Genomic DNA, 27,128 nt, shown 5'->3' with positions numbered 1-27,128 from the left:
GGAAACAAGAACAAGCATGCCCACTTCCCCAAGGCTACTTTGAGGATTAACTAAAATATATGCACTTTCTATATGTCAATGCTGAACCTAACGTATTATTCATTATAAGACCCAACCTTGGTACACTAGAGTCACACGCACCATGACAAATTCTTCTAGACATTATTGCACTTCACCCTTAGCAGAACGCCTGGCATAAAGTAACTACGCACACAATGCTAATATTTTTTCCTTTTCCCTCAAGGAAGAGGTGGAAAATAAGAAGGGGTGGTGAGGAGAGAAGCATCTTACTGTTGTGAACAGGGCCTGGGCTACCAGCTGCCCTGAAGAACCAATGTCAGTCATCAAGGATGAATGGATGACCAGCCACGCTTGGGTTTGTCCCCATCCAATCTGAAATACCTCAGATTTCAGTGGTAGCCACGGTCAGTCTCTCTACCACTCCTCTCCCAGTGACCTGGATGCAGCCCAATTTGCTGTTGGCAATGATCTGGCCTGGAGCAGCTTGGGGAAAAACATCATTCTGCTAAATGCTGTGTAAAGTAAAGACACTGAGAAAAAACTTGAAAGTCTAAAAGGATATTCTGGATGTTCACCATGAGTAATTGCCATGTTGGGACTGGCAACTAAAATTGCATTGCAGGGATATTTACCCAATTTTCATAAAAACTATTATGGCTTTATTTTCAAAGCAAGTAACTACAGAGCCATGTGGCTTGTCGGTAAATGTTCAAGTGATTAACTGAGAAATGGGGTGGGTGGAAGAAGGCTGTGAGGCATACGAATTTGAGAAAAACAAAATTTAGAAAGATGTTTTTTGAACTGTTAGAGCTAAAAGCATTTGAGCCTGTAGAATGATGTTGCATATAACAGTGCTAAGTCCTAGACCCCAGGAGAGAGAGGAAGGAACAGTAGCACATCCATTTCGATGGTTATTTTTGAGCATGCACAGTTAGGTTTTCAAATTCAGGTTTCCTTAGAGTTAAAATCTTGGCACAGACCAAGAGCCACTTGAAAGCCAAAGCACATTTTTTAGAATTAGCCCTGTTACAGGGGTGGGACACCCTCTTGCTTTTCTGGGGTGCAGGCCGGCCCTGCCCTCTCCTATCCCTGGTGGGAATGACCTGAGCCCAGACCAGGGTCTGCAGGGCAGAAAGGCTGCCAGAGCGTCTGGGGGAGCAAGGGAGGGAGGAGGTTGGGTTTCCCTGGGCAAGGTTAGTGAGACCTCCTATTTCACTGCCATAAAGCCTTGCCTGTGCAAAACTAATAACCTAGGGTGAAAATGGTGCATAAGAAAGTAACTGAAGCTGGGCTCCAGAACCTGACAACCACAACAAACCCTTCTGTATCGATACCGCCAATGGCTGTCTTCTGGATCCACCAACAGAATGTTTAACAAGTCCATCCCTCCCCCACTCCCCCCCGCCCATGGAGCTCCTGGTGCCACCACCAAGGCTGCCACACTCACAACCACCACCACCACCACACGGCTGGGCAGTGACAGAGCTAGACTCAGAGCCAGATCTGGTTGGCTCCAGGGCTTGTACTCCCACATGCTTTGATTTATCCCATAACCAGAGTCAAAAACCGGCTTTCCTCCCCAAGACACTGCAGTGGGGCACATCAAAGGACTACACTCTGCTACTGACCACTGCCATTCAATATAGGTCCTCATCTCTTCACAAATACCAGTGCAGAAGGACATGCCTTCCCTTCAACCAGCCCCCAGGGAGCGTGTCCACATCTTCAAAGGGCCCAATGCTCACTTCTCTATAAAGACATCCAACTCAGCGCATGTGCCAGCACGTCAGATAGGGGAGAAAAGGCCACTGGTGCAAACAGAATTTTAGATTTTCCAATGAAAAGCCACTTGACTCCTGAGGGCTATTTTTTTTTTTTTTTCTTAAAAAATTTTTTTTTTCCTGATGCCTGTTCTGGATATGTGGAGAAATGTGGAAGTAAGTGACATCCTGAAAGGATGAAGCAAACATGACCACATCTGAAGGCTGGTAATTTAAGACAAGTACTGCTTTCCTATAGACAGCATTTCTTTCAGTTTTCTTCCAAAAAAAAAAAAAATGTTTTAAACTCTTAGTCTAAATTACTTTCTCTAAAAAAGCTTTCAAGATAGGGCTAGTCACATTCCATTCCTATCCCCATGACTTGATAATTTCTACCATGTAAAAGACATTCCCGAATGATGTGGAATCAGTATAAAATTAACACACTATTGATAATTCATGCAAAACTATGTGTTAGTAGCATTGTAATGAACCAATAAATATTTATTGCTTGAAAATATGAGATTAGGGAATTGCTTCTTTTATGGGAAACCACTCAAAAGATAGTCTTTCAACTTTCAACTTGAGCTGTTACAATTATTAGATTAACCATTTTTTTGTTAACTTTAAATTTCAAGGCTAAATTTTCCATAAAGTTAAAATGCTACAAAAATGTATTTATCATGAAATTAGAACAATGAAGGAATATGTCAATAAATGTAGAATCAATATAGTCAGGCCTGAATAAAAATGTAATAGCTGTTGTCCCATAAAATAGTACCACAAAATATTCCTAAAATGTCAAAATCGTCACTTGGAAAAATTTCAAGTTGTGTGAGGTGAAGACTCAATTCACTTTTATAATAAAAATATTATACAAGAAAGAATTACACATATTTTCTAGAGAAAGGCTCATTAGAAATAAAACGAACTTCTGGGACACGAGTTACATCTCTGTAATTCTGCAGCAAAAGACTCGTCCCTCCAAACAGGATGCACCGAGTGTTTAACACATTAATTATCATCCTTCATCAAGCATAAAACTAACAGTCAGGAAATACAGCTGTAATAGCACAATTATCAACACACTCAGACTACGCCCCGCAGCAAAGAAAGCAAATGGGTTGCTTTTCATTAACAGAGCTTGGCACACCTCCCCAAAGACAATGTTTTCTTTCCAGCCAGCATCCCAAAAGGCATTTAAGGGGCTATTTGCTTAGGTAAATCCAAAGAACAAGTAAACCATGAAAATATTTAATTAAACTTCAAAATATTCATTATTGATATACAGTGCCACTCATATATATACATATGTGTGTACACATATGTATACCTATATGTATTGAAAGATGATTTGATCAAGCCAAAATCTTTTATATAAAAGACTTGGATTTTTAAAACATTATTAGTGCAAGAGGGTTGGTAAGTAAGGTTATAGTCCATGCTTGACTGTGATACATAAGGTGTTCATGGTTTTCATTCTCATAGTTTGTGGCATACAATATGATATGCAACGTGCCTCCATCTGTGCAGTAATGGGCTGGGTGATAACAGTGTTCTATGACACGGGTTTGAGTCCATATAAAGAAAGTAATTAGCTACTAGCTTCAGATTCTAATATAACATGTCATCACTGAAAGCCTAGATGAATAGCGTTCTAAAGAGATAATAAAAGCATAGTTTATTTGGTTTACTTCTGGACACTTAACATCCTTAACATTATTATAATCTTATTACACCTTAACAGATGTATTATTACTCCTACCGAATTTATATTACAATTGAACTATAAACTGTTACTTAAACCATAATTTAAGGAAGGCTTGGGGGATGTAAAAGGCAATGGGTAGGGGCTTCCCTGGTGGCGCAGTGGTTGAGAGTCCGCCTGCTGATGCAGGGGACACGGGTTCATGCCCCGGTCTGGGAAGATCCCACATGCCGCGGAGCGGCTGGGCCCGTGAGCCATGGCCGCTGGGCCTGTGCGTCCGGAGCCTGTGCTCCGCAATGGGAGGGGCCACAATAGTGAGAGGCCCGCGTACCGAAAAAAAAAAAAAAAAAAGGCAGTGGGTAATCATCTGCCCCAAATATTTAGAATTATAACCGAAGCACTGCCATCAAACTTTCACTAAATTCTCTGCCCAGAAAGCCTCTAGCATAATCAGCTTGCTCCTCTATGCAGGAAAAACATCACAGCAAAATTTAAGGAGTCATATTTTCCTCAGCACAGAAGACCAGGGATACACATAGGATTCTTCTATGCTTGTGGCACAACTTCAATTTCATGATTTTATACTGTACTTTATATGCAATTAACTCAAATCTGAACCTCTTTAAAACTGTATCTGAGATAGGCATTATCTCATCTTCCATCTGGCCAACTTGTGTTATGTACGGTTGTCTTTCAAATGACTGATAACCTTTGTATTCATTATAATATAAACTCTGACACACATTTATGCCCTAAAGCCTAACACTTGCTGCCTTACCAAAGGTTAATCCATGGGATTCTGCTCAGGCCTGTGTAAGAAATGTGAGTAGTGTGAGTTATAATAATTTTAATCAATCTGCCTTGGTCGGGATAGCTGCTTCCTAAGGCGCCGAAAGCAGCAGTAAATCACAGAGAAGGCATGCAGTCCTTACCAACAGCTGTAACATAGCCAGTGTGATAAGGCTGCGGGTTCGCTGTGTGCAGAACATCTGGCTGGACCAAGGACGATGCACAAGAAATAAAAGGTCCATCCCCTCAAGTTCTTATAGTTCAACTGTTTACACTATGCAGCATGTCAGCAAGCACCAGTGAAAGAGTAAGTGACCAGCTGACAAGGGGATCAGGAAAAACAAGCTCGATGGCCAGGGGATCTGTCTGGGGTCAGGTCAGGTACATAACAAGGTGAGGGGACTGTCTTGCGTTCCTCTTGGGACCTCCAATTAAAGGGTCATGGTCTTAAAGTGTTTCTGTCTTAGTACTTTTGTAGATGCAGTGACATTATAAGCATCTCAAAATCAAAGAGGTGTTTTAAGGCAAAAGAAAAAAGAAAAATCTTCTTAATGTTTTGTCAAGCAAAGTGACGAGACCTACTTACAAACTGCCTGAAAAATTAAAAGGAAGGTAATTTCAAGGTGAAGTTTAACTAGTTCTTTCCTGGTCTCTTCCTTTCAGAGATACGACCTGGCAACAAAGCACCCTGTGTTCTGTCACCATTCTGAAAATCCTTTTAGAACCCAAATCACTTCCATATCTCGATATGTATTCACCCTCAGCAACCATTACAGAGCAAAGTGATTCCACCTTCAGCTGTAATACTGAGAACCTGACATTTTGCATGTATTCCTTTTGGGCTGAGAAATCATTGAGTTTAATGTTGCTTCTTCAATTAGAAAATATGACTGCAGTGTTAGGAAAAAATCATATTCTATATTGGATGGTACTCACAGAATAAAATGATATTTGTTAGAAGTAAGGGAAGAAAGGAAAATGCCTTCTTAAGTGAGTATATTTTAAGTTAATAAGTAAAAAGTAATAAAGTGTACTAGACTTGCACAACTTTCTGTTTAGCAACGTCAAACAAGTATTTTAAAGGAGCAGGGCCAATCATTAGGCTCAAGTTCACCAAAATTCATCTCCCAGTAACAAGTACCAAGGTTCAACCTGTGTTTTTGGATGGCTGTGGCTTATTGTTGTATTGAATACTGATGTGGTAAAAAAGACCCTACTAGGGGGCATAATTCTCTCTTTGACATTTAGAGTCTGTTATAATAATGATGCTTGCTTCAACAGACATTGCTGGTGATAGAAACAAATCTTTACTTTTTAGGAGATTTTCTAATGGCCTCTCTAGCTCTCATACCTTTTTTTCTTAATGTAATATTTATTTTAATTTTTTTTACATCTTTATTGGAGTATAATTGCTTTACAATGGTGTGTGTTAGTTTCTGCTTTATAACAAAGTGAATCAGTTATACGTTTACATATGTTGCCATATCTCTTCCCTCTTGTGTCTCCCTCCCTCCCACCCTCCCTATCCCACCCCTCCAGGCAGTCACAAAGCACAGAGCTGATCTCCCTGTGCTATGCAGCCGCTTCCCACTAGCTATCTATTTTACGTTTGGTAGTGTATATATGTCCATGCCTCTCTCTCGCTTTGTCACAGCTTACCCTTCCCCCTCCCCATATCCTCAACTCCATTCTCTAGTAGGTCTGTGTCTTTATTCCTGTCTTACCCCTAGGTTCTTCATGACATTTTTTTTTCTTAAATTCCATATATATGTGTTAGCATATGGTATTTGTCTTTCTCTTTCTGACTTACTTCACTCTGTATGACATACTCTAGGTCTATCCACCTCATTACAAATAGCTCAATTTCGTTTCTTTTTATGGCTGAGTAATATTCCATTGTATATATGTGCCACATCTTCTTTATCCATTCATCCGATGATGGACACTTAGGTTGTTTCCATCTCTGGGCTATTGTAAATAGAGCTGCAATGAACATTTTGGTACATGACTCTTTTTGCATTATGGTTTTCTCAGGGTATATGCCCAGTAGTGGGATTGCTGGGTCATATGGTAGTTCTATTTGTAGTTTTTTAAGGAACCTCCGTACTGTTCTCCACAGTGGCTGTATCAATTTACATTCCCACCAACAGTGCAAGAGGGTTCCCTTTTCTCCACACCTGCTCCAGCATTTATTGTTTCTAGATTTTTTTGATGATGTCTAGCTCTCATACCTTTAACGTAGTGAATTCATATGGCTGATAACCTTTGAAGCTCTCATGGATGGCTGCCATAGTGTGAGAAGTTTTCTCCCAAAAATGGAGCAGAGTGGTCTGTAAAGAAAGACAGTAAAGCTATTAGCATTTTAAATGCCCGGATCTAATCAGGGGTCCTAGAGAAAGAAGTGTGCCCATCTGTGGCTTTCAAAGTTGTTTTTTAAAAAATATTTATTTATTTATTTATTTGGTCCTGCTGGGTCTTAGGTGCGGCATGCGAACTCTTAGTTGCAGCATGTGGGATCTTGTTCCCTGACCAGGGATCGAACCTGGGCCCCCTGAATTGGGAGCACGGAGCCTTAACCACTGGACTACCAGGGAAGTCCCCCTCAAGGTTTTCTGAAACACGATTTTTACTTATCTCTGCAGCCTTGTTTCCTACTATGCCCCTACTTACACCCTGTATTTCAGCCAAACTTAATGGCTCCCTGTCCCTCTACAGCTCATGCTGCTCCACCACCTGGGACATTCTCCTCTCCATTCTCTTTGTACTTGTCCCATCTGATCCATCCTCCAAAACCCAGGGCTAGTCATTAACCATGGACTTTTCTGATTCCCTCAATTGATTCCATTTCTCCCTCTTCAAGCCTCCATTGGATTTTGTAGATCTCATTTCACTTAGTACACCCTGTTCTGCCCTTGAGGTAGAGAAAATATAGTCAGACGTTACGGTCTCTGACTTCCTTTCTAAATTTTAAGTTCCTTGAGGACAGGAAACCTGGTTTTATCCACTGTATATTCTCTACAACATCCAGACTTTGCCTCCCACCCTCAGCTGGTGCTCAATAGTACCGTTGATGGATATGAGTGCCATTCTGAAGGAACTGACAGGCAACAAGGAGACAAAAGCAAGTTCATTAAATTATGGCAACCTGGTGAGGAAGTGACCATGCCGTGAGAATTACAGCAACAATGCTAAGGGAGTTCAGAGGAGGCTTACTGAAGGAGGGGACACTCTGGTACCTCGGAGTGGAATTTGGGAAGGCACAAGTGGAGAGGGAGAGCACAAAGGCAGAGGGAACCACCTAAATAAATGCAGGGAAGTGGGGAATTACAGTGTGTATACAGGGAATAGCTAACATTTGGTTTGATTAACTGTAGGATGCTAAAAAAGAGAGATGTGCGAAGTAAATTATGAGACAGGCAATCTGAACTTCATTATGCCCAAACCATACTTTGGGCTCAAACACCATTTTTCTGTTATCTAAACCTTGTAACATTCTTGGTCCGCTGCATCAAACATCACTTGGTTACCTGGTATGTTGCTAGCATATGAGACAAGAGATTGCATCTGCTCGCTCCCAGAAGATCCACTTTTTGACACACATCCATCTTCAATTTGTCAAAGCTTTTTTTGGCAAGGCGAACTTGTGTTTGCACCTAAGAAAGTAAAAGAGAATCTCTGAACCACTCAAACTGTTTGGTTAAAATTTGTCAGTGAGAAAACACCAATAGCAGGATTAACTCTTTCACGTAAGAAAACACCTTTGAAAATTCCAGGCAAGTGAGAAGATGCTACAATATCCATTCTTTACTTCCAAAGGACCTAAACGACAGTACTGTATATCATGATTTTACAGCAGACTTACCATCCTAGTTTTTTTCTCAGTCGAATGGTAGAACTCCTCTCCTCTCAAGGCATTCACAAACTGACCATAGTGGGAAGAAGTCTGGAAACACGCAGGGTGGTAAGGGGATAAATATTTGCCTTACTGTTTTCCTATGGTTCTTTGAAGCTGAATTCCCCATGTACTCCTCACTCTCCTTCCCCTAATGTTAACATCTTACATAACATGATACATTTGTTAAAAATATGAAATTAACACTGATACAATCCTATTAACTAAACAACAGATGTTATTCAGATTTCACCAGCTTTTCCACTAATGTCCTTTCTTTCTGTTCCGAGATCCAATCTAGGAAATTGTGACACAGCCTAAAAAACTATCCTCACTGATAAACTTTCAACTTTTTATTATTGCATATGTACATCAGCAATCCTCCATCCATCCCTAAGCCGTGCAGTAATTCAGGGATGATGGGAAGGTCAGGAAGATTCAGAAATGTTATTCTACATATTATTTGATAATAATACAGAAAGTTTTAAAATTTAATACAGCTACATTAAAAATAGTGGAATCAAAATTTCCCCTTCCTCTAACCTGAAGCATCACTATATCCTGTTTTAACCAGGGAAAGGTAGTCACATATTAATTTATCTCAGATAATTCATGCAGTTGTAGTTACCAGGTAGGTAACTGGGGGTTGGGAATAATGCTGACTCATTAACGGTAGCTCTTTCATCACAGGATACCTCGGGTGGGCATCTCCGGGGACTCGAGGACAATGTCTACCTTGATCACCATTATATGATAGGCACCTGGCGACCTGGTACAAAGCAGGTGCTGAATATATATTTGGTGACCGAATCAAGAAAATTTCCAGACCATTTCTAAAGGTAAAGTACCTGAGTACCATTTTAAAGTAGAACTTTTAAAGTAGTCTTAAAAGGGATAGTTTTATTTTTTAATAAAAATAAACATGAAGATTATTTGATTTAAAATATATTAATTTTACCACTAATAATTTATATTCACAGCTTTTAAAATTATAGGGTATTATACAGTAACAGTAGCAATTGACACAATTGTTATCATTTGTAACAATTTAATAATCAAAACAATTCAACAATAGATATAATTCAAAATTAATATTATACAATCGATACAAGTGAACAATTAATACAATTCGCTCATCACATGCCAGCTTTATTCTCTGTTAGCCTCTGTTATTGCGCTCTGATGGCTGAGGGTAAGAGGCTTCATCAGGGGAAGTAACTGACAGGCAGGGCTGGCATTCTAGATTAGCCTGCCTGACTCCAAAGCCACGCTCTTCTGCTGCCCCAAACGACTTCCACTACCCATTGCAAAATCAAGAAGCTCCAAATTATGATTCTACCCAGAAGCACAAGGTTTCCTGTAGGCTTCTATGGAATTGGAAAATAATCAGGCAGTACATTTAATAGCATATCGACAGAGTTAATACCCTATATGAATAGGGTCTTGTTTCTGTAGCTGTGTAAAGCGTTACCTAAGAATTCCTCTGTATTCCTAGGTCTACAGAGCTTGGAAAACCAGCAAATGAAGCCATCCAGCTCCTCTCAAAGCACACCGTGAGCTTAAATAAATCCCAGAACTCGATCATTCCTCACTGTGGAGTGGAGAGACTCTAGGGAAAGCTACTGGGGTGTGCGGACCATAAAAAGAGTTAGGATGTGTTAAGTATCAGTGATTTTCTGCCCTCCTTTGAGAGGAATAGGGATGATACAAAAGAGAAAACTCAAGTTCCTGAAGGGAGAAGTGGAAGAGTGTGCAGGGCAAGAAGTTTAAGCAGCTGGGAGTTTCACTGCAGGTCCCCACTGGTTCACCAGTTGCTCGAGCCAGGAAGAACTCCTCAACTGGGATCCTGAGAGGCATCTGTCTTTACCCTTTCCTTCTGAAGGGGGAGGAGATAAATACACGTGTGAGCTTTCATGTATGCATTCATTCAACACATGCTTAGTGAGCATTAGTGGCTATTATGTGTCAGGACCAGTGCTTGGCGCTGGGAGGTCTGTAAAGGAATGAGACACATAGCAGGCGGTCAGTAAATACTTAAGAATGAATGCGCAGAGGCACAAGGACCCCCTAGTCTTTTAGAGAAGACAGATAAGTTAGCAACTATATTATAATACAATGGGAAAAGTAAAACAACAGAACTAAGAGTGAAGACAGAGGTAGCACAGACAAGGGAATGATTAATGCTGGGGGTGGCATGGGCAGGGGTGTTGATCAATGGCATTAAAACCCCAAGTACAGGCTTTCTAGTATCCATACCCTTAGCCCTGTAACTTTGTAGTCTCCTCCCACTCTGACACTGGGCTTGGTATGTGACTTGCTTTGGTCAATGGGCCAAATGTGACGAAACTGGAAGCTTGGGGAAAAAAATGCCAGCATGCTTACACTTTCTCCCTCCCTTATCTGAGACTGCCGTGAGAACATGCCCAGGTCAACCTGAGAACGTGCCTGGGCTGGCCAGTTGGAGAGGTGCTGAGGCTTGTGCATGCAAGAGACACGAGGAGGAGAGCCCAGTGGTCCCAGCAGATCAGCCTTTGGCAAGCTGACGCCCAGACATGTGAAGGAGGCCAGCCACGGTCAGCAGAGCCTCTCCCCTCCCCACAGCTCACGGGTGAGCCCAGCAGAGACCAGAACTGATGTGCGAACCCACAGACCTGTGAGCAATAAGAAATGCTTATTGTTTTAAGCCACTGAGTGTTACAGTTGCTTATTTCATAGCATTATTGGGGCCATATACATAACTGATATAAACGGTAAGTAAGGGGCAATGAAGGCTTCTGAGATGGCGGGATATCTGAGGTGAGTCTTAAGGCATGAATAGGACTACATAGTAAATACAAGGTAGCCATGAGGCTGGCCTGCTTATGCGGAGGTTCTAGATTTTTCTAATCAAATACAAATTACTTTTCTGTGGGGATGTGAATTTTGCTTTTTCCTTTACATTAACATAATCAGTTACACGTAGATATTCTTTTATCCTAGAAGAAAACTTAATTCTTTTATAGATATTCTTTTATCCTAGAAGAAAACTTAATTCCCTTGCTTATAACACAAAGCTCATGAATTAACATACATTGAAATGTGCCCTAATTTAATTTTGTTTGAATTTTGTAAAGTAATTTTAGAAACCTAGAAGACGAATTCAGCACTTGACCCAGTGAGTTCTGAAAGGCCATATGCTTTGTGTGTCAACAATGATTATTAAAATACTTAGTGCACTGCTGAGTTGCCAAATGTTGAGCCCTTTCCCTGCCAAACAAGGAGGATGTTACACTGTTGGGCATTTTGAATACGGCAAAGTTCATTTAATATTTTGTGCTCCATGTCTGTTCTCTAAAACACATTTCCAGTCTGCAGCCCGAGGACAAAACACCAAGGACACAGGCGAGCATAGGCCACCATCAAGAGTCTAATTTCATATGCTTCCAGATGCACTTAAGTAAAAAATGTTTTGATTATTATTCCTTTCAATCCCAAATAAATTATATTCAATTACAGAAACATCTTGAGAAGCTCCTGCAGTTTTCAAGGTTCTTTAAAAAAATCTTCAAATAAATGTATCTTTTTTTATTTCTTAATTTTACTCCTGTTGCCCCAGCTTTGTTCTCTTATTCTCCAAGCTCTAGGAAATGATCACATATATTTGACCCTCTTTAGCATGGGTCCTGCCTTCCCAAGGCTGCAGAAATTCAATTTACCAGAGAAAGGAGTAATGTCTTGTGTGCCAAAACTACAGGGCACTTCTCTGTACTTACTCGTCATAACCTGAAATTCTACCTCTTAGCCCCAACTTGAATTACATACGATGAAGCCAAAGCTATTCGTACTCAGTACAATCTGGCTTCTCCATTCAGTGGGAAAAGTCTTCATATTACTACACAACCAAATAATTTGAGAGTAGCTTTGCATTTTTTTCCTAGTGTTTTCTTTCCTTTAAAAGTAAAATAAAGCCACACCCCCCACCTTACTCTTACTTTTACACTGTCTTCTAGAAGATGGATTTGCCTCTCTCCCTCTATCCATTCACTTAGTAAATATATACTGAGTATCTTCCACGTGCTGATAACAGTGAGCAAAATGGAGGTCTCATGATGACCGTCCAGTGGGCATTTTCATAGCAGTGAGGAAATACCTACAAACTGAGTGAGGTGATCAGAAGGAAAGCCACACAGTTCCATAAGAATGATTTACCAAGAAATCTGAACAAGAGTATGTTCTGGGAGGTGGTGCTCAAGCTCTCTTCTGAAGGACTGAGCATGGTTAATTGCGCAAGGAAGAGAGAGCTCCAGCAGGGGGAGGAGGATGTGCAAAGGCCCTGGGGTAGAGGGCAATAAGACAGGCCCCAGAAAACTAGTGCAGCTGGATTGCTGAGAGCAAACAGAAAGGTGGTGTGAGATGAGGCAAGAGAGGTGGGCTGGGGCATATCTCAGGGCCTTGGAGGTGTGCTCAGGATTTTAGTTTTTATCCTAGAAGCAGTGGAAAAACATTGGAGTCTTTGAAGCAAGGAAGAGATAGAACCCTATTTTCAGTTTGAAAAGATCACTCATTGCAGTGTGTGGATGGATTGGAGGGAGATAAGAATAGATGAGGATAGATCTAGAGTCAAGGGGAGAGATGATGGTAGCTTTAAACTTGGGTAGTGATGCTAGATATGGAAAAAAATGCTCTGACTGGAGAGATATTTAGTAGGTAAAACAGACTGGACCTGGTGAGGGGTTAGATGTTGGGGGTATAGAGGATGACTCCTATGTATCTGACCACCCCAAGCCCAGTATCACTGTCTAATTTTCCTTTTCCACCAGGTGATTCTACTCATGTCAGTTCTTGTAGACACGTCAGGCCACCTCAGGATTCTTGGCTTGCTTTCTCAAACAGTTCTCAATACTCCTCCCTAATTAACTTCTCTATTCACCCCTATCTATGCATCCTGCATTCAGAGAAAAATTTTAAGATCAGAGAATACACGAATTACTTCTTTTGACTTTTAGGAAGGTGCCACAAGAGAAAGTCTAGCCTATCTGAAGTCACTTGAAAAACAGAAGGTCAGATAATTGGCTTCATTAAAAGAAGATTGTTTTTCTGAGGCCAACATACTAAGACTTCTAGAGGGTCAGATGATCAAACATCTTGCTGAGTCATTTTACTGGACCTGATTTATCCTATACTTATCCACTGATGGCAGGAACAATTCTGACATTGTATTACATACAGAAGTATGTATAAGTGACTGGGTGTGCACCATGCATGTGTGTGGGCAGCCACATGTAGACTTTAGGAGCTATCTGTTTTTGGTCTTCCCTTAACAAAACCCTCACCCTGCTTTCAAAAATGTTCCTTTTCTTTATTCTAATAATGTGGCTTAAATGGGGGTTGTTGGTATGCTCTTTTATAGACCACCCCTCCACTCCTACTGACTGGCCCAGGGATGAGCACCTTAACCCAAGGTGAGTCAGTCACAAGGCACCATGGATGCCTGATTCAGGGAAAGGCACTTGGTTCAAGCTGGACGAATCAGAGCCCTTCCTCAGGATTTTTTAACTTGGAACTAGAGAAAATAGGTATCAATCCTTTTCTAGGGACTTCCTGCACTAAGGGCAGGAAGTCGTGGCATTTGAATTTCCTGTGGTATGAAGAAAATTGGTCTGAGAGAATAAAGGTGACATATAGAGAAAAGCATAGAAGAGACAGAGTCCTAGTGGCATTCAAATTCCTGGATCCTGCTGCCCTTCCTATGGTCACATGAGATTTCTCCCTTTGCCTCAATTAATTCAAGTTTCTGCTATGCGGAACCAAGCACTAATACAGGCTGCTCACTTTTGCCTTCTTGGAAATTCATATGAAAGGTTCTATGATAAGGATCCTTTTTTAATTTTGATTATTCCAGGGTTTCTAAAATTTATTTAAACAGAGAACCCTTCCCATATTTCATATGCCACCTATTACATGCAATACATTTTTTAGGGGGGAAATCCCTGTTTTACAGAAGAAGAAATCACTTAGAAACTTAACTGATATAAAAAAAATAGAATCAAACTCAGGTGTGTTTGGTTCTCTAATTGATGCTCTTTACATTAATCCATGGGACACAGGGTAATTGATCTACCATTGACCATACAACTCACAGTGTTCCAAGTCTATGACATGCACAATAGGTGCAGGTACCATTTCAGGAATCGACTATGCTGGACTTATCAATTTAGATGTAGGCATAGGGAGACTCCCAAGCCACATAGCCTGAATAGTACTTCTATCAGAAATCTAAGGCTCTTTAGCTCAGACTCCTCAAAAAAGTGGAAAGAAACCAGTGCATCAAATTCCCTTAGGTGCACGGTGGTCAGTGGATTCCCTGATTTCTAGAAGAAAAACATGCAGAAAGGTATCTGTTTCATTCTGTGCCTAGAAGCTGATGCCAGCACTGTTACCACCACTAGCATCACCACCACCACCATCATCATCACTATTTCTTTTTTAAGGTTTAATTAAGTTTTTAATAGGGTAAACATTAATCTTGTTTAAAAAACATTTTTATTGGAGTATAATTGCTTTACAATGGTGCGTTAGTTTCTGTTTTATAACAAAGTGAATCAGCTATACATATTCATATGTCCCCATATCCCCTCCCTCTTGCATATCCCTCCCCCCCTCCCTATCCCACCTCTCTAGGCGGTCACAAAGCACCGAGCTGATCTCCCTGTGCCATGTGGCTGCTTCCCACTAGCTATCGATTTCACATTTGGTAGTGTATATATGTCCATGCCACTCTCTCACTTCGCCCCAGCTTACCCTTCATTACTTTTAATCAGCTTTATTTATGAGGTAAGATTTAATTTTAGGTGTACAACTCGATGAGTTCTTGGACAAATGTATACAATCATGCAACTACCATCAGAATTATGATATGGAACATTTCTATCACTCCCTAAAGTTTCCACTGCAGTCAATTCCTTCCCTCAAGTCCCAACCCCTGCCAACTACGAATCTGCTTTCTGTCACTACAGATTAGTCTTTAGTTCTAGAGTTTCATATCAATGTAGTCTAGTTTTTTTTTACGACTGGATTCTTTCACTCAGCATAACCCCCTGGAGATCAATGTTGTTACGTGTATTTACAGTGTGCGCTGTCTTATTTCTTAGTAGTATTTAATGGTATTGATACAGCACAATTTGTATACTCATTTGGGTTGTTTCCAATTTTAGGCTATTTTGAATAAAACATCTGAGCATAAGTTTTTGTGTAGACATGCTTTTCATTCCTCTTGGGCAAATATCTAGGAATAGGATTCCTAGATCATACAGTAACTGTAACTTCACTTTTATAAGAAACTGCCAAACTGTTTTCCAAAGTAACTATATCATGTTGCATTTCCTACCAACAATGAATCGAAATTCCATGGGTTCCATAGCCTTTTTAACACTTGGTATTTTCAGTCTTTAAGTTCTATCCATTCTAGTGGATGTGTAGTCATAGTTATTATAATTTTAATGTGCATTTCTCTAATGACTAAAGATGTTGAAATTCTTTTTAAGTCTTATTTGCCACTTATATATCTTTAGTAATGTGCTTATTCAAATCTTTTGCATATTTTTAAAAATTAGGTTTGTCTTATTACTGAGTTATGAGTTCTCTATATGGATAATATAGATCCATTATCAGACATAAGTTTGAAAACATTTCCTTTAAGCCTGAAACTTGCCTTTCATTTTCTTAAAAGTGCCTTTTGAAGATAAACCATTTAAAATTTTGATGACATCTAATTTACCAAATTTTTCTTTTACCTAGTTTCTCTTTTTGTGCCTTTTTTACCAAAACATTCCCTAACTCAAGGTCACAAAGACTTTTTCCTGTGCTTTTTCTTCCAGAAATGTTTTATTTTCAGCTATTACATTTAGATCTATAATCCATTTCAAGTTAGTTTTTGTATGGTATGAGGTATGGGTATAGGTTGATTTTGTTTTCCCCACATGTGGATATCCAACTGTTCCATGTGTTGAAAAACTGTCCAACTGCCCATTGTATTGCCTTGGTTGGCACTTTTGGCAAAAATCAACAAGCCATTATATGTGTGGGTCTATTTCTGGACTCCCTATTCTATAATTTTGATGTATATGTTTATCCTTATACTAATACCATGCTGTCTTGATTACTGTAGCATTATAATGAGTCTTTAAGTCAGGTAGTATAAATCCTACAATTTTTTTCAGAATTGTTTCAGTTATTCTAGGCTCTTCATATTCCTACACATATCTTAGGGCTAGCTTGACAATTTCTTCAAAAAAGCCTTCAGGATGTTGATTAGCACTGCACTGAAGCTACAGATTTACTGGGAATTGACATCTTAACAATATCTTCAGACAAATGAACATAGTATATCTTTTCATTTATTGGATCTTTAACATTCTGTTTTTCAGATGTTAGGGCACAGATTTTGCACGTTTTGTTAAATTTATTGCAAAGTATTTCATATTTTTGATGCTATTCTAATTTCTATAAATTTCAAGTTCTAATTGTTCATTACTAGAAATATGGATTAATTTTTATAATTTGATCTTATATCCTGTGACCTTGTTAAATTCAGTGATTAGTTTTAAAAGCTTTTTCTGAAAGATTTTTCAGGATTTTCTCTCTCTATAATATATCTATGTAGACAGATCTATGTATATATATATCATGTTGTCTGAGAATATAGACAGTTTAACTTCTTCCTTTCCATTTGTATGTCTTTATTTACTTTTCTTGCCTTATTGAACTGGACAGGATAATGTTGACTAGAAGTTGATGTGAGCAAACATGCTTGTCTTATTCCTTATCTTGGGGGGAAGTGTTTAGTCTTTTATAATTAAGTATGATGTTAGCTGTATGTTTTTCATATATGCCCATTATCAGTTGAAGATATTCTCTTCTACTCCTATTTTGCTGAGAATTTTTATCAGGAATGGATATTGAATTTTATCAAATGCTTTTTCTGGATCCATTGAGATGATCATATGGTTTCTTTTTGGTCTATTCACCTAGTAAATTACATTGACTGATTTTAAATTGACCTCCATTCCTCGGGTAACCACATTTAGTCAAGATTGTATTTATTTCTGTTAATAGTCCTTGTTCTGAAGTCTATTTTGTCTAATGTTAATGCGACCACTTCAGATTTCTTTTGATCAGAATTTATAGGCCATATATTAATGTATCCGTTTACTTTTAACCTAGCTATATCTTTATATTTAAAGTGAGTACTGAGACTATTCTCAGCTCTGTCTTGCTTTTTTAAAAATCCAATCTCTAACTCACTTTTCTCCGTTTTATCTACAGAGAACTATATGAGACTTAAATAATATTACCAGTAAGAGGAATTGGAATTAGTCTGGCGTTAAAGTGAATCCACTCTGCTTCAGGATAATCCCATTTTTTTCCCCAAGTTCCTTAAAAACCACCTATATAGTAATCAGTTCTGGATTTGATTAAGAATCAAAGTATATTAAATTTTTGAGTTTTAAAAATTCTCTTTTAAAATAGGACAATATTTGCTTGTTATATTATTTCTGGCATCTCTGATTTCTCAAACATTACTGGCAGTATTTCTGTGCTTGGATACATGAGTTCTTTCTGGGACATAATTTATCTAAGTCTGGTGACTAAGTTATTTAAATACAACTAATACACATTAGCCCCTTTCATGGACTGAGCCTCAAGTTTTCCTCAAGAGGTCCTTTCTAACCTTTCCAGTTTTAATACCACCTCCCTTAATCGGGGAGAAAGTATAATAGGAGTTTAATAGTTCTGCTTTCTTTGCTTTTGCCATTAAAATTAAATCATCCAAACTTATTTTCTAGCTCTGTCCACAGTAAAGGTCTAAATATAGTGGCTAACTCAGAAGCAATGAGCACCCCTAGCACCCAGATCATGGTCTCTAACTATCATATCTCTCTTAAAGGAATCAGGGTTCCTTGTTGAAATGGCTGATTCCAGGTTTAGGGAAGGAAACATATAAGATGACCCTGAAATATTATGCTGTATAAGAAATCAAAGAAGACCACTATCAGGGTCATGTCAAAAGGATTCAGGAGTCAACCTGAAGAGGCTCTCACTAGCTGAAGATGAGACAATTTGAACATCAATAAAGTATTATCAGCAACAATTAAAACACATCCAATATATTTAAATCTCTGAGTTCATAATGACACTTAAAAACAAGGAAATGAACAAATTAACTGAAAACCAAAAAACCTCATTGGGCACCTGTAGAGAATGCCAGTGAACCAACTCAACATTTTTGACAAAGAACCAAACATTTATCCTGACTTTCCTATCAAACTGTACTGGTAGTCGATGAGAGAAAGTTACTCATTATGGAACCATTCAAATTTACTAATAAAGAAGAAATACAGAATATATTAAACCATCTGTTCCTAATAGTGGGCCTATCTTCACACTCACAACAGTTTTATTGTTATTAGGATGTTTCATAAACCTCAATCATTCCAAGTTTTAGCCTTCCTGATATCACTCTTACTTCTAAGTCCCTTCTTTCCTCCCAAGAAATATTACTGAGTACCTACGGTTCTAGGTGCTGAGCATAAGCAGGAAATAAAGTCTCTACTTTCATGATGGTTACATTCTACTGGGTAAAACTGGACAATAAACAACAAAGGTAAATCTATTGTTTGTTAGATGGTGAAAATAAAGCAACAAAGGAAAGATATATTTGCAGGGTTTGGGAGGGGTGATAGAGGAGTCTCTTTTAAATGGAATAATCTGGGAAAAGCTTCCTGAGAGGTGATTTTGGACCAGAGATTTGGAGGAAGTGAGGAAGCAAACCATGCTGATGTGGGGTTGGGGGTGGGGTGGGAGTAGAGCATTCTGAGCAGAAACAATGGTGAACGCAAAGGCACCAAGGCTGCTGTGTGCTTGGCTTGTTCAAGGAACGGTGGTCATAAGTTATATGCTTTAGTTACGTTTAAGGTAGGCTAGGCTAAGCTATGATGTTTGGTAGGTTAGGTGTATCAAATGCATTTTCAACTTATGATATTTTCGACTTATGATGATTTTATTCGGACATAATACCAATGTAAGTTGAGGAAGATCTGTACCTGTTTAATGCTGCAGCTGGGACGGTTAATAAGCAGTATTTTGCCAAAAACAAGGAAGATGTGGTTGTCATCTTACTTCATTTCCTCTTAAGCATGCAGTTTGAACTTTAACAATTCAGGATAATAAATAAGCCGTGATAATTTTAAGATTTTTCATTATTGCTGAAATTACAGATAAAATTGAATCTTTTAGCTAGCATTCCCTTTACATGAATTAATAAAACTTAATTCAAGACAACAATTTTGGATCCACCTGTGTAATGAGGACAGGCACATATGTGGCTGACAGAATCTCAACTCATTTACAATAACACTTTCATTCAGATACTCATTTTCAGATACTAATAGGAAAAAAAAGCCGATTTCTTCACTACTCTGCTCTTCACAAGTTCAAGTTTATAACATGTTCTGATCATGAGTATAAAAGTTACCTAGGAGAGCGGAGCACACCAATGCCTCAGGGTGATGTATAAAATATACATTTTATATACAAATGTATAAAATATTGTACTAGGAATGTATGAAGTACTGCATGAATGCTTTCATCAAGTAGTTATCTCAATGAAGATTCAGGAGAAGTAGAGATACATACCACAGTCTACACTCTTTTGAATTTCCAGGGAAGAGAGTTGTAACTCTCCTTTTTTTAATTTTACCTAATCATGTGTTCCAAGTTGGGTGAGGAGAAGAAAAGGGAGTGAACACTTCCGGAGGGCAGTGTTTTACAAATGCTTCATACTGCAGTTCTTCAAAATAGGCAAAATTATCCTCATTTGCATAGAAGAAAAAACTGAGGTCCAAAGTAATTTGCCTAAAACCAAGCAGCCAGTAAGTAGAAAGGTAAGGACATGGCCTCGGTTGGATGCTGTCTCGTCTTGTATAAAATACAGACTCCACACCCGTACCCTGCCTGCCAGCCTGCAGCCCATCTGCCTCCTCTCCCACATCACCTCCCAGGCACCATGGGATCTGGGCATACAGAGCTGCCGTTCTCCAGCTACACCAAGACAAACCCACCCCCACCTTCTGCAAGATTCCTCTGCCTGGAAAGCCCTCTTCCCGTTGTGCACACGGCAACTCGTGCTCACGTTTATGGTTTCCACTCAAAGGTTTTCTCCTTTGAGAACCTTTTCCTGGAATGCTCCTCAGCTGAGTTAACAGCTTCTTCCTCTCTATAATCAAGGCACTTTGCAAACTGGCTTAGGACCCAAAACTATGGTAATCGCTACCTGCTCCCATGTAGGCCCAGCCACCCTCTGGACTGTAAGCTGCACGAGGGTAGAATTACACTATTCAATTTTATAAGGCTAAGTCTACATGCCTCCAGGTAGCAGGTAAACAAAACAACGAATGAATAAAGGGAGGACACCAGAAGGAGTGAACCATCAGGCCTTGTCCTCCCACTATGTAATACGTATAACATGTTCTGTTTGCTCAATTACCCTTAGACTTTCCCAGACACCATCCCTCTTTTTCAACCATTATCACCACCACTCACTGATTAGGTATAATACACACGCACATATTCTCATTTGATTCTCACAACACTCCTACACCATAATTTTGTTTCTGTTTCACAGAAAAGGAAGCTGGTTTTCAGAACCATTAAGTAACTCACCCAAGCTTACTTGTGAGCAGGGGAGGGGCAGGATGTGAAAGCCCATGCTCATTTCACCAAATCACTTTGCTTTCCTAATTGTAGCACATCTCAAACCAGTTAGGTTAACTGTATATTACCCAAAATGCGATGTCAGCACTTCACCTACTACTCTATTTTCCTTGTCAACTCATTACATCAAAATAATCTAGCATGTTAAAAGTTTGTGATTCTGGCTTCTTGTTTTAAAATACAAACCATGACTCACTATGCAATACATTCATTCACATAGGAATCAAAGAGTAAAAGGTTTTCTATTCTCAAGCCCTTGGCAAGTTGAAATAAATATGTTTAAAATGATTCACAATTATGTTATTTGCGACATGCAGATATAGTTCAGATTAGTTAGCTATCACACTGCCCCAAGTGTCTTTTTTTTTGTTTTGTTTTTAACATCTTTATTGGAGTATGACTGCTTTACAATAGTGTGTAGTTTCTGCTGTATAATCCCAAGTGTCTTAATGTTTGCTCAGCTGGTGATTTTTTTTTTTTTCTGTTTTCTGTTTTTAACTTAAGAAAGCAATCCTGTCATCAGAAAATTTAACCGACTGGCTTCACTTCCTCTTTCAGGTCATTAGTGGAAGTATTAACTCAGGTCACAAGACAGAACCCAGGACACCCGCCTTATCAATTTCTCTCTAATCTGAGAAGCACACACTTCAGGAGACAGTAAAAGGCTATATTACTGTCTCTTTATCCCACTGATACTTTTGTATTTTATTGAGGCTTTAAACATATGCCATTATTCCTTTTCTTTTCACTACTGTTTTATGGATCATTTATTCATGTCTATGTGCCACGTGAAGGCTGGCAAGTTTGCCTGTGTCTCTTGTCTGCCTAAGCTAAAACCTGCTTGTACTTCATATTACAGTATATTTTTATTATACTTATTGATGATTCTGTAAGTAATCATAACTCAGAAACACAAATCAACTCCTAAATCAATAAGTGAACTGATGTGCTAAGAACCACCTCGTTTGAGGGGTCGTGTTAATTCACTCTGTTGTAGGTCCTGGATAAAGTGAAAAGGGAAAAAGATCAATCCTCTCCCTTTGTAGACATTCTGCTGCCCTTGAGTTCCGAAGTGTGGTGGAGCTGGGAGTTCAGGGCAACCTGGAAAGACCATCTCAAGAACAATACTGTCACTGGTTCCCCAGAACACCGAGGGTGAACCCAGGCTCTGCAACCGGCATACATATCCTTTGTGATCTGCCTCAGATCCTTGCCTCTCTCTCTTTCTCATTCTTTTCTCCAGCAAACCTTCCAAATTGTTCGTTTCTCCCAGTGTGATCTCTCAACTCGTAAAGTGGTTTCATCCTCTTCCCCTTCACATGTTGTTCCCATTGATGTCATATTTCTTCTCCTTTCTTGGCCCTTCACAATCCAGCTTGTGCCACATCTTCTAGAAAGCACAGCTGGATCCCCAAGTCTGACTGCAGACGCTCCTCTTTCGGGGCCCCGATGGCACCTTATTATACACCTCCACTGTCTCACAGGACACATCACATTGCATGGTCATTGTCATTTTAATTGACTATATTCTTCTATATTCTGCAGGGAGCTTGTGGCAGGGACCATATCTTGATTATGTTACCCTGGTACCGATAGTAGGAGCTAAAAATGCTAGTCAAATAAATTGTTTTTAACCTGGTGCATAGTAATATATACCATCACATGCTTTGGGTCTGTGGCTTCTACTTTTATAGTCTGATGACTGACATTCTCTCACTTTGTGTGTGTGTGTGTGTGTGTGTGTGTGTGTGTGTGTGTGTGTGTATTTAAGAAGAAGACATTGTCACAGTAATTGTATGCCAAGAAGGGAGCTGGTCCAGCTCCTTCAATTTCCCATCAGTCTAAATCTTTAAAACATTTTCTGTGTTGAGATTTAACATATTTCTGTAGCATTTCTTTGCTCCTTCCTGCTGGAAATCACCTCATTCCAATTTTTTCTAGGTCAGCTCTTCTGGAAAACTTGGGTTTTGTGTTCTTTGTACACACCTAATTCATTAGCATTTTGTGTCAGTGGTCAATGGTGATTCCTTTTGTTATAGGTCTGAGAACATCTCAGATTTTCAGTTGTTGGGCAAGTGCTCTTGTGGCTGAGGCTGCCAGCTGTCCATCAGTATGCATGTGCCCTTCTACAGTTTCCAGTCTCCCCTCAAAATAGGTGTGGCCATGGGATAAAGTTCTCTCCAGCAGCATGTGAGCACAGGTAACACGCACCATCTCCAGGCTTGGCCTAAAGTCTTTCTACATGTGCTCCTGCAGGCTCTGTCTCCTTTTGGGATGACTGGGATGTCCACATCTAGGGGACACTGGAGACATACCTAAGGACTGCAAAGCTGCTGTCAGCCTGGTCCGTAAACAACTTGGAGGAAGAGCCATTCCCAAAACCTGGACACCTGCCCAGTACTATTTGGTGAGCAAAAACAAAACCAAAAAATGCTTCTATTGGCTTAAGCCATGGAATTATGGAATTTGGGGTGCTTCTCTGTACCACAGCCTAGCCTAGGCTATTCTACCTAATATAGGCACGGCTTTAAGAAAAGGTTAGTTAAATGCTAAGATGCTAGAAACAATGTTGGAAGCAGGTTAAAGTCTATTAGTCCCATAGACAACTGTCAGCTATCCAAAGATATGTTATTTCCATTACTATTTTGATCATCAACAAGAATGTCAACAATAATATCAGGTAATTACTGAAGTGTTCAAAAATTCATTTTAGTGCCACTGAATTTTTAAAGAAATGTTTTAAAGCAACCATGGTGGCGTTGGGGGGAGTGTGCTAAGTGTTGGGGGGGGTGAATTTGAAAACACCGAAATTGCTGGAAAATTCTTCAGTGCTTTTTTATCATTAGAACTGAGAAGCCTTAGATGATGCTCTGGTGAACTTCTGATGCTCTTAGCCCAAGTTACCCAAACTAGCTCCCAAATGCTTAATATATGTTCCTTGGAATGGGAGAAAGTCATTTTTCATATTTTTATATAAAAGAGGTCTCTTGATATTTAGGACTGGAAGATATTTGCTTGAAATGGTGAGGAAATTAGAAAGTAGGATATGTAAACAAAAAAGACATCCCTCATTAAAATGGTCCTTTTCTTTTTAAAGTGCCTATAAATAATTGTCACTAAAATTCATTTCGGTCTGTGCTTTCTTTCAGGTATGCTCTGTGCTTCTATTCTTCCCTTCCTCTCCCCAAACTCCTTAATTTCAGCTTTTTTTTTTTTACTATTTTACTGAGGTATAGCTGAGAGTGCAAAATATGAAGCTAATACCGCCATATACCTTTAAATATGTACATACCCACATGAGTACCACCCAGAACAATATATAGAACATTTTCAGCACTCCAATAGGCTCCTTTGTGTTCCACTTTGGGCAATACCTCCTCAAAAATAGAATATTTTGACCTCTATCACCATGGATTAGTTTTGCCTGATTTTGAACTTCACATAAAGGAAAGCATATACTACATATTCTGTGATGTCTAGTTTCTTTCACTCAACATCACGCTCAGGAGATACATCCATATATTGCAATCTAGTAATAGTTAATTCTTTTTCATTGCTCTGTAGTATCCTGGTGAATGAATAACACCACAATTTATCCATCTTACTGCTGATGGACATTTGGTTTGTTTTCACTTTGGGGCTACTATGAATAACACTGCTATGAACATTCTTGTATACGCATTTTACATGAACACTCATTTTCCTTGCGTGTTTGCCCAGAAGTATACTATTTTTAGTAGATAACGCCAAATAGTTTTCCAAAGTGCTTCTATCAGTTAACACTTCCACCACCGTGTATAATAGTTCCAGTTGCTCCCTATCCTCATTAATATTTGTGACTGTCAGTCCTTCTAATTTTAGCCACTTGGGGTTTTTTTTTTTTTTTTTTTTATTGAATTTATTTGTTTCTGGCTGCGTTGCGTCTTCGTTGCTGCACGCGGGGCTTTCTCTAGTTGCGGCGAGCGGGGGCTACTCTTTCTTGCGGTGCGCGGGCTTCTCATTGGGTGGCTTCTCTTGTTGCCGAGTACAGGCTCTAGGCGCGCGAGCTTCAGTAGTTGTGGCACTCAGGCTCAGTAGTTGTGGCTCACGGGCTCTAGAGCGCAGGCTCAGTAGTTGTGGCGCACGGGCTTAGTTGCTCCGTGGCATGTGGGATCTTCCCAGACCAGGGCTCGAACCCGTGTCCCCTGCATTGGCAGGGGGATTCTTAACCACTGTGCACCAGGGAAGCCCCATTTGGTGGATTTTTATTTTCACTTCCCTGATGGTTAATAATGTAAATACCTTTGCATATTTGTATTGGCAATTTTGATAACTTCAAGTGCCTTTTCAGATTTTTTGCCTATTTTCAACTAGGTAGTTAATATTTTTCTTTTTGACTTGTATAACTTCTTTACATAAGTCCTTTTTTGGATATATGTATTGCAAATATCTTCTTCAGTCTTTATTTTTTCTCAATGGTATCGTTTAATGCGTAGACTTTTTAAATTTTGATGAGGTGCAACTTATTATTTTCTTTTGTGGTTAAGTGCTTTCTGCATCCTGTTTCAAAACTCTTTGCCTCCCCCAAGGTCATTCAGATATTTACCTAGGTTTTGTTCTGAAATAGTTGTTTTATTTTTGGACTTTAAGTCTATGATCTATCTCTCATTAATTTTTGTGATATGATATGAAGTAGGGGTCAGGTTTATTGTTTTCTATATGGATAGCTAACTGTCTCAGCACCATTTATTAAAAAGCCCATTATTTCCTCTAATTAATTGCAGTAACGCTTTTGACATAAATCAGGTGACCACATATGTGTGCATTTTTTATGGACTATTTAGTCTGTTCCATTGGTCTACTGAATTATTCTTTAGCCAAAACCATACTGTCTAATTACTTTAGCTTTATAATAAGTCTTAATATCTAGAAATGTAAGTCTTCCAGCTTTGTTCTTGTTTTTTAAGATCACCTTGGCTATTCTATGTCTTTTGTATTTCTATATAAGTTTATAATCATTCTGTGAATTTCCTATTGGGATTGGGATTGGTGTTGCAATTAAGATCCATTTGGAGAGTTAATGACATCTTAACAATGTAGAATCTTCTGATCCATAAACATGGCATATCCCTCCCTTAATTTAAGTCTGCTTTAACTTTTCTAAGCAATGTTTTATAGTTTTAGTAAGGTAGTCTTGAATATCTTTGGTTAGATGTATTCTTAGGAATTTGTCATTTTCAGTTTTTAAATGTGGCTAAGAAAATAAGACAGTGCTTAATCAAGAAATGTGAGGCATTACTAGTATTCACATCACCTTGCTTAAGAGGTAAAAAGAGCACAACTCAAAGGCAAAATAAATATATAAGTATAGTGAAAACTACCTAGAAGATTAAATGTTAAAGTCTCATTTTCTAAAAGTTGAACATATCTGAGCGTAGCTATTACTGAAGCAATGTTCTTTGAACCTACTTCTCTATTATCTAAATTAAAGTTACCACTAGCTACTTGCATGGCTTATGTTAGAAAAATTTAATGCTCCAGTCAAATTTCTTTCATTTGTTTTGCTGTGCTATTCCCTTCTTCACCCTCTTCTGGGCTTTCAAACATCTTACAACTCTGCCAGGAAAATCCTTGCTCTCTCCTTCCCCTTTTCACCTGGCTACTAACTATATTAACAGTCTTCAGCTTAAATCATAATATCTCTAAGAAGCCTATCCTGACCCACCAGACAAAATTAGGCATCCCTGCTATGTGCTTCAACAAAATCCTTCAGATCCTCTATCCTGGCACGAGACTCTGCATTTTGACTGTTTGATTATTGTCTGTCTCCCCTACTACACTATGAATTCTATAAAGACAAGGGTAGCAACAGCCTTATTCACATTTTATCTTCAGAGCCTTGAAGATAAAAGTACCTGGCATATATTAATTGCTTGATAAATACTTGAAGGAATTACCATGAAATCTGGGCAGAGCAGAAGAATGGACTCTTTTCTTTTCCTCCTTGAAAACTGGAGTAAATAGAGACCAACCACTAGGCTGTCCCAAGGTGAAATCATTAACAAAATTCTCATTGTCCCTGAAATTTTGGTATGGTTATTATACTTCTTCCTAATTTTTATTGTTGGTAAAACATAAAGTAATGAAAAAATGAATTAAAGGATTACATTGAAAGAAGACCATTCTTCCAGAATAACCAGCAGATGTAGTATTCAGGATTTATCCTATT

General features: G+C 39.0%; 1 protein-coding gene across 12 annotated transcripts in view; it reads right to left on the bottom strand.

Annotated features, from left to right (window-relative positions):
• The window catches only part of ICA1 (islet cell autoantigen 1), a 144,137-nt gene that overhangs the window by 35,516 nt on the left and 81,493 nt on the right, over window positions 1–27,128 (bottom strand). For all 12 annotated transcript variants that reach the window (XM_024767145.1, XM_024767156.1, XM_024767151.1 and 9 more), the window contains exons 7-8: window positions 7,806–7,931; window positions 6,510–6,608 (exon numbers count right to left, since the gene is read on the bottom strand). In XM_024767145.1, the coding sequence (XP_024622913.1) occupies window positions 6,510–6,608; window positions 7,806–7,931 (225 nt within the window). The remainder of the gene's footprint in view (window positions 1–6,509; window positions 6,609–7,805; window positions 7,932–27,128) is intronic.

Source organism: Neophocaena asiaeorientalis, unplaced genomic scaffold (genome assembly GCF_003031525.2).
Source record: "Neophocaena asiaeorientalis asiaeorientalis breed wild unplaced genomic scaffold, Neophocaena_asiaeorientalis_V1.1 scaffold70, whole genome shotgun sequence".
NCBI classification, from domain to species: domain Eukaryota; kingdom Metazoa; phylum Chordata; class Mammalia; order Artiodactyla; family Phocoenidae; genus Neophocaena; species Neophocaena asiaeorientalis.
Note: the sequence above shows the minus strand (reverse complement) of the source record. Positions and strands in the feature narration are given on the sequence as shown.